Raw genomic sequence first — 9,033 nt, forward strand, 5'->3', positions numbered from 1 at the left:
GAGCGCCCCATGGATATGTATACCAATAGTGCAGGGCGCCATGGATATGTATACCAATAGTGGAGCGTGCTGGAGTCTACACTCCACAACGCCCTTCACCACACAAGAGGAGCCCCATAGTGTGGGCGCCCAGTAGGGTAATCACACAGCGGGAGCACCACCCCTCAGCTCAATTTCAATCATGATAACTCTTCAGTTAATGAAGCAGGCCAGCGCGGCCACAGCCCAACAGAGCGGCAGCTCATAACTACCACAGAGACACGTGCAATAAAGTAGATTCATTAGCGTTGGCGGAGAGGCAGAGGGCACGAGAGTCTATTATCAGCAGGTATTTCCGGCAGGTCCTCTCATTTAGGTGTCTTCCGGTCACGTGAGGCTGGAAGGGGGGAGATGTACCGGAGGTCCGACCATGGGAAGTCTTTAACCTTTCTCCCGCCTGACCTCGTGACCGTAACGGACAGCTTGGCTCGTGAGCACAGCCCGGGCCACTCTGGTCCCAGGAAGAGCCACTTCCCCGCACAACAATCACCATTAGATGGTAAACATGAGATGAATAGTTCGAAATGCTTACACTAAACTGATTAAAAGCCAAGGGGGCTGGTGAAGCCAGGGGAGGCTGGTGAAGCCAGGGGGCTTGTGAAGCCAGGGGGCTGGTGAAGCCAGGGGGCTGGTGAAGCCAGGGAGCTTGTGAAGCCAGGGGGCTGGTGAAGCCAGGGGGGGCTGGTGAAGCCTAGGGCTGGTGAAGTCAGGGGGCTGGTGAAGCCAGGGGGGGCTGGTGACGCCTAGGGTTGGTAAAGCCAGAGGGCTGGTGAAGCCAGGGGGGCTGGTGAAGCCTAGGGCTGGTGAAGCCTAGGGCTGGTGACGCCTAGGGTTGGTAAAGCCAGAGGGCTGGTGAAGCCAGGGGGGGCTGGTGAAGCCTAGGGCTGGTGAAGCCAGAGGGCTGGTGAAGCCTAGGGCTGGTGAAGCCAGGGGGGCTGGTGAGGCGATTCTCCAGCAGTTGTTGGTCCCAGACCTTTGCCCTGCTGCTCTAATCAACGGTCATAATCATCACAAGCCTGGAGGTAATGTCCCACACGTGGCGCCCAGGTGGGCGTCACGTGACCCGCAGAATTAATTACAACCCAAATCAGGTTGAGGGTAAACTCGAGGTAGGAGCAGAGGTGATGACTGGCGGAGTTACCCGCAGACCAGTCAACATGTTGGTCATCAGTCAGTGGGTATGTCACGGCCCCGCCTGATGAGGCAGCGTTAACACAGTAACTGCAGTAAAGGTACACTGCAGTGAAGGTACACTGCAGTAAAGGTACACTGCAGTAAAGGTACACTGCAGTAAAGAAACACTTCAGTAAAAGTACACTTCAGTAAAGGTACACTGCAATAAAGGTACACTGCAATAAAGGTACACTTCAGTAAAGGTACACTGCAGTAAAGGCACACTGCAGTAAAGGTACACTTCAGTAAAGGAACACTGCAGTAAAGGTACACTGCAATAAAGGTACACTGCAATAAAGGTACACTGCAATAAAGGTACACTGCAATAAAGGTACACTTCAGTAAAGGACAAATGCAAGAAAGAAACAAGGCAGTAAAGGTACACTCATATATATTATAAATTGAATTTATATTATTTTAGAAATAAATTACTCTAAATTGCATTTTCATAGTTTGAATACATTTTCCATTACACAAAAATAAATGAACCATTAATTCCTCCTCGACATGTCGCCTAGCGTCACCTTGATGAGAGGCTGAGTGTTTACAACAATACAATCACATCACAGGCACAAGTATTGCCAACTACTGACGAACCTCTACATCTTTTCTCAATCTTTGGCTGCTTTGTTTACCCAATAAAGTTTATGAGCTGCGGAGCACTATAGAATGGTGTTTAAACAATACGAGCATCGAAACTTCCAATGAAATGTTGTTAAACTGTTTAACAAATGTAAATTGTTCAATAAATGAGCCTTTATTGGGTGGATGTAAAGAGGAACTGCCTCGTATGGGCCAATAGGCCTTCTGCAGTTACCTTTGTTCTTATGTTCTTCTTAAAGGAAGCCAGCAAATATTGAGGAAAGATATATATAGGCTTTGTAAGTTGTGGAAATTCGGGTTGCATCCTGGCTCAGCTTGTCTCACTAACAACTGGTGGATCTTAGCAGGAAATATTTTAAAAAGGAAAGAAAGTTATCAGGAGAGGGTGCGAAGCCAGAACGACTAGGTAGCAGGTGGAAGAGAGACGAGGACAGTGAAGAAACCGTGCTCAACCTCTCGGACCATCGGGAATCGAACGCCAACCAGCGAGGTCGTCGCAGTAGTGATCAGTCCACATAGTTAGGAAATTTCTGGTGACTTACATTTGGTAGCGGCGGGGCCACGAGCAGGCAACCGCAGGTCCATCTTCTCCACCTCCGTCATAACTTCCGTCAACATGAGCAAGTTTCAACTCTTGGTAATTCACCTCCAGCAGACGAGCGATACAGGGGTCCAGAACACGTGCGTAGAGCTGCTCATATATCATCTAACATTGCTGTAATGTTCGTATTTCATTTACGTCAAGCTGTAAGCATCGCACTCACAATCTAGGATAAATTTGTCACTCCCTTTAACTTCGATGGCGAGGCATCAAACACACACTGTAAACTACCGGACGATAATGAGCAGTCCACCACGAGTCGAGGTGATTAAAAACGCATTTCGCTTAAGCTCCGCCAGCATCACAAACACCGTTGCCTAATAAAGAATCTCAAGAGACGGATCTGATTGGATAAAGACGTGCTGACCCCGCCTTACGTGTTTTCCACGGTAGGTGATTGGGTGTAGGAGACATGAGCTCCGCCCACTGTCGCTACGCTCCGCCTCCATCTTGACCAGAGCCCTGTGATTGGTTCCCAATGGACGACTCTTCACCAATGTAAACAAAACACTATACATATAGATAAGTCTCAGTATTTACATATTCCTGTCATGGCCGGGGTATGCGCGCGCAGCTAATAGCGACCTTGCATTTATAAAAATATAGTTATGACGCTTTTGTGTATAGTTATACATATGTAATAACATGATATGATACATATATACATATGTATAACATATGTTATACATATACACCAACAAATTACTACTGATAGCGTTATTGTAGGCCTGCATTATCTCGCATCGCAAAACTGGCATTGGCACAAGCAGTATCACGATACAATCCAGTAGGCCTAAATCACTTTGTTGAGTGGCCAAACAGCTGTGCACATTAGACGTGTTTTATAACAAATTTACTTGCATAAATTTGTAGTTAATCTCTGTAATTAGTAAAATGTTAACCCTATGAATAAGGAACTTAAGATGCTGCTTAAGTCTAACGTACAACAAGGCGAGGCTGCAGTAAAGTAAAGGTACACTGCAGTAAACATTTGTTCACTGGTCAGTGCAGTGACCAGTGACCACTGAGCCGTGGGGAAAGAAATGGCGAGCATAATTATCATGATCAGGCGAGTATGGCTTTGAGTAGTTAATAACGAGTCATATACAGATTTAAATGTAGTTACGATAATGCCCTATAGGCTCAGGAACTTGTATACTAGTTGAGAGGCGGGACCAAAGAGCAGAAGCTCAACCCCCGCAAGTACAATTGAGTACACACACACACACACACACACACACACACACACACACACACACACACACACACACACACACACACACACACACACACACACACATCTTAAGAAGCACATCAACAAACTGGAAAAGGTGCAAAAACACGCTACTAAGTGGCTCCCAGAACTGAAGGGCAAGAGCTACGAGGAGAGGTTAGAGGCATTAAATATGCCAAAACTAGAAGACAGAAGAAAAAGAGTTGATATGATCACTACATACAAAATAGTATCAGGAATTGATAAAATCGATAGGGAAGATTTCCTGAGACCTGGAACTTTAGGAACAAGAGGTCATAGATTTAAACTAGCTAAACACAGATGCCGAAGATATATAAGAAAATTCACTTTCGCAAAAAGAGTGGTAGACGGTTGGAACAAGTTAGGTGAGAAGGTGGTGGAGGCCAAGACTGTCAGTAGTTTCAAAGTTATTGAAAGTCATAAAGTTATATGACAGAGTGCTGGGAAGACGGGACACCACGAGCGTAGCTCTCATCCTGTAACTACACTTAGGTAATTACACACACACACACACAAACACACACCAGACTAGGGTGCCTGGTAGCCTGGTGGATAGCGCGCAGGACTCGTAATTCTGTGGCGCGGGTTCGATTCCCGCACCAGGCAGAAACAAATGCGCAAAGTTTCTTTCAACCTGAATGCCCCTGTTACCTAGCACTAAATAGGTATCTCTTGAGGTTATCTTGAGATGATTTCAGGGCTTTTTTTTTTTTTTAGTGTCCCCGCGGCCTGGTCCTCGACCAGGCCTCCACCCCCAGGAAGCAGCCCGTGACAACTGACTAACACCCAGGTACCTATTTTACTGCTAGGTAACAGGGGCATAGGGTGAAAGAAACTCTGCTCAATTATTCTCGCCGGCACCTGGGATCGAACCCAGGACCACAGGATCACAAGTCCAGCGTGCTGTCCGCTCGGCCGACCGGCTCCCTATAGGTACCTGGGAGTTAGTCAGCTGTCACGGGCTGCTTCCTGGTGTGTGTGTGTGTGTGTGTGGTGTTGAAAAAAAGTAGTTAGTAAACAGTTGATTGACAGTTGAGAGGCGGGCCGAAAGAGCAAAGCTCAACCCCCGCAAACACAACTAGGTGAATACAACTAGGTGAATACACACACACAGACACACACACATAGGCAGACTGCATATTTCTGAACTGCCAAAAAGCCTTTGATACAGTACCGCACATCAGACTGCTGTTCAAACTCGAAAGGCAGGCGGGGGTGGAAGGAAAGGCCCTAGGAACTACCAAACAGGAAGGAGCCAAAGAGTTACGGTAAGGGGCGAGAAGTCGGACTGGCGAACAGTAACAAGTGGAGTACCACAAGGATCGGTGCTGGGACCAATTCTATTTCTTGTATATGTTAACGACATGTTTACAGGAGTAGAATCCTACATGTCGATGTTCGCAGATGACGCAAAGTTGATGAAAAGAGTTGTGACAGATGAGGATTGCAGGATCCTCCAAGAGGACCTGAACAGGTTGCAGAGATGGTCATAGAAATGGCTATTGGAGTTCAACACCAGCAAATATAAAGTTATGAAAATGGGACTAGGAGATAGGAGACCAAAGGGACAGTACACAATGAAGGGGAACAGCCTACCTGTGACGACGCGTGAAAGAGACCTGGGCGTGGACATAACACCTAATCTATCTCCTAAAGCACATATAAATAGGATAACGTCAGCAGCGTACTCTACACTAGCAAAAGTTAGAACAACATTCAGAAACCTAAATAAGGAGGCTTTTAGGGCGCTTTACACTGCCTACGTGAGGCTAGTCTTAGAGCATGCCGCCTCATCATGGAGTCCCCATCTGAAGCATATAAGGAATCTGGAAAAAGTTCAGAGGTTTGCAACAAGACTCGTCCCAGAGTTACGAGGGATGGGGTATGAGGAGCGCCTGAGGGAACTGTGCCTTACGACACTAGAAAGAAGGGAGAAGGGGGACATGATAGGAACGTATAAAATACTCAGGGGGTTTGACAGAGTGGACATAGACGAAATGTTCACACGGAATTGTAACTGAACGAGGGGACATGGGTGGAAGCTGGAAACTCAGAGGAGTCACAGAGATGTTAGGAAGTTTTCTTTTAGCGTGAGAGTAGTGGGAAAATGGAATGCACTTAAGGAGCTGGTTGTGGAAGCAAATACTATTCATAATTTTAAAACTAGGTATGATAGAGAAATAGGACCATAGTCCTTGCTGTAATCAACCGATGCTCGAAAGGCGGGATCCAAGAGTCAATGCTCGATCTGCAGACACAATTAGGTGAGTACAGTTAGATTAGGTGAGCACACACACACACACACACACACACACACACACACACACACACACACACACACACACACACACACACACACACACACACACACACACACACACACACACACACACACACACAGATTAAGATTAAGCAAAGATTAGGCAAGATTAAGATTAGACCAAAGACCAAAGATTAAGCAAGAAAGAGAAGGATGGAAGGACTGCATTTTTTTGGACTGTCGGAAAGCCTTTCACACAATACCTCATAAAAGGCTGATGCATAAGCTGGAGAAACAGGCAGGAGTAACTGGTAGGGCGCTCCAGTGGATAAAGGAATACCTAAGCACTAGGAAGCAGAGAGTTACAGTGAGGGGTGAGACCTCAGATTGGCGTGAAGTCACCAGTGGAGTCCCACAGGGCTCTGTACTCGGACCTGTTCTGTTTATGATAAACGTAAATGATCTCCCAGAGGGTATAGACTCATTCCTCTCAATGTTTGCTGACGACGCCAAAATTATGAGAAGAATTAAAACAGAGGAGGACAGCTTGAGGCTTCAAGAAGACCTGGACAAGCTGTAGGAATGGTCGAACAAATGGTTGTTAGAGTTTAACCCAAACAAATGTAATGTAATGAAGATAGATGTAGGGAACAGGAAACCAGATACAAGATATCATTTGGGAGATGAAATACTTCAAGAGTCAGAGAGAGAGAAAGACCCGGGGTTGATATCACGCCAGACCTGTCCCCTGAAGCTCATATCAAGAGGATAACATCAGCAGCATATGCCAGGTTGGCTAACATAAGAACGGCCTTTAGAAACCTGTGTAAGGAATCTTTCAGAACATTATATACCACATATGTCAGACCAATCCTGGAGTATGCGGCTCCAGAATGGAGTCCATATCTAGTCAAGCATAAGACTAAACTGGAAAAGGTTCAAAGGTTTGCCACCAGACTAGTACCCGAACTGAGGGGTATGAGCTACGAGGAGAGACTACGGGAATTAAACCGCACGTCACTGGGAAACAGAAGAGTTAGAGGGGACATGATCACCCACATACAAGATTCTCAGAGGAATTGATAGGGTAGATAAGCACAGACTATTTAACACAAGAGGCACACGCACTAGGGGACACAGGTGGAAACTGAATGCCCAAATGAGCCATAGAGACGTTAGAAAGATTTTTTTCAGTGTCAGAGTAGTAGACAAATGGAATGCATTAGGAAATGATGTGGTGGAGGCTGACTCCATACACAGCTTCAAGTGTAGAGATGATAGAGCCCAGTAGGCTCAGGAACCTGTACACCTGTTGATTGACGGTTGAGAGGCGGGACCAAAGAGCCAGAGCTCAACCCCCGCATGCACAAATAGGTGAGTGCACACAGGGGTCTGGTTGCTAATCAGACAGCGTGCAGGACTCGTAATTCTGTAGCCCGGGTTCGATTCCCGGACCAGGCAGAAACAAATGGGTCAAAGTTTCTTTCGCCCTGATGCCCGTGTTACCTAGCAGTAAATAGGTACCTGTGAGTTAGACAGCTGTTACGGAGCTGCTTCCTGGAGGTTTGAGTGTGGTGGTGGGGGGGAAGGTTAGTTAGTGATTAGTTACAGTTGATTGATTGACAGTTGAGATGCGGGCCGACGGAGCAGAGCTCTACCCCCGCAAGAACAACTAGGTGAATACTACGAGAATACACACACACACACACTATAACATTTAGGAGTACCTAAGCAATAAGAAGCAGTGTGTTACAGTGAGGGGTGAGACCTCAGATTGGCGAAGTCACCAGTGGAGTCCCGCAGGGTTCTGTACTCGGACCTATCCTGTTTCTGATATACGTAAATGATCTCCCAGAGGGTATAGACTCATTCCTCTCAATGCGTGTTGACGATGCCAAAATTATGAGAAGGATTAAGACAGAGGAGGACAGCATGAGGTTCCAAAAAGACCTGGAAAACTGAAGGATTGGTCCAACAAATGGTTGTTAGAGTTTAACCCGAGCAAATGTAAAGTAATGAAGATAGGTGTAGGGAGCAAGAGGCCAGATACAAGGTTTCATTTGGGAGATGAAATTCTTCAAGAGTCAGAGAGAGAGAGAGAGAAAAACCTGGGGGTTGATATCACGCCAAGCCCACATCAAGAGGGTAACATCAGCGGCATAAGGACGGCCTGATAACATCAGTCCGATAACATCAGCCTCAAGTTATATCAGTCAGCAACATAAGAATGGCCTGAATAATTCAGAACCTTGTATACCACGTATGCCAGGCCAATCCTAGAGTATGCAGCTCCAGCATGGAGTCCATATCTAGTCAAGCATAAAACTAAATTGGAGAAGCTTCAGAGGTTTGCCACCAGACTAGTACCCGAACTGAGGGGCGTGAGCTATGCGGAGAGACTCCAGGAATTAAACCTCACGTCGCTGGAAGACAGAAGAGTTAGGGGAGACATGATCACCATGTATAAGATTCTCAAAGGAATTGATAAGGTAGACAAAGAAAGTTTATTTAACACTGAGGGGACACACACTAGGGGACTCAGGTGGAAATTGAGTGCCCAAATGAGACATAAAGACATTGAAAAGAATTTTTTTTAGTGTCAGTAAATAATTTAAAGAAATGGAATGCATTAGGCAATGATGTGGTGGAGGCAAACTCCATACACAGTTTCAAGTGTAGATATGACAGAGCCCAGTAGGCTCAGGAACCTGTACATCTGTTGAGAGGCGGGACCAAAGAGCCGAAGCTCAACCCCCGCAACCACAAGTAGGTGAGTACACATACACAGGTTCTCGCAGCTGAGCGGACAGCGTTCTGGGGTCGTAGTCTTATGGGCCTGGGTTCGATTCCCGGTTGCAGCTGAAACAAAGGGTCGAGTTCCGCTTGCCCCTGTTCGCCTAGCAGTAAGTAGGTACCTTGGAGTTAGACAGCTGCTTCGGGCTGCATCCTGGGATGTGTATTAGGGCGAAATATATGTAGATTTGATAGAGGAAAAATAAGTTGCGAGTCAGTACATTATACAACCAACTATTGGAAAGGCGGGACCCAAGAGCTAACAGCTCGATCCTGTAGGTACAAATATTAAATATAAATAATAAATAT

At 46.3% G+C, this 9,033-nt stretch overlaps 1 protein-coding gene across 1 annotated transcript in view; it reads right to left on the bottom strand.

Annotated features, from left to right (window-relative positions):
- The window catches only part of LOC123754336 (nuclear receptor subfamily 2 group E member 1), a 17,431-nt gene extending 14,745 nt beyond the window's left edge, over positions 1-2,686 (bottom strand). The window contains exon 1 of the mRNA XM_045737050.2: positions 2,358-2,686. Within this exon, the coding sequence (XP_045593006.1) occupies positions 2,358-2,433 (76 nt within the window). The 5' untranslated portion in view covers positions 2,434-2,686. The remainder of the gene's footprint in view (positions 1-2,357) is intronic.
- Positions 2,687-9,033: the final 6,347 nt, after the last annotated feature.

This window comes from Procambarus clarkii, chromosome 1, assembly GCF_040958095.1.
Source record: "Procambarus clarkii isolate CNS0578487 chromosome 1, FALCON_Pclarkii_2.0, whole genome shotgun sequence".
Classification (NCBI taxonomy): domain Eukaryota; kingdom Metazoa; phylum Arthropoda; class Malacostraca; order Decapoda; family Cambaridae; genus Procambarus; species Procambarus clarkii.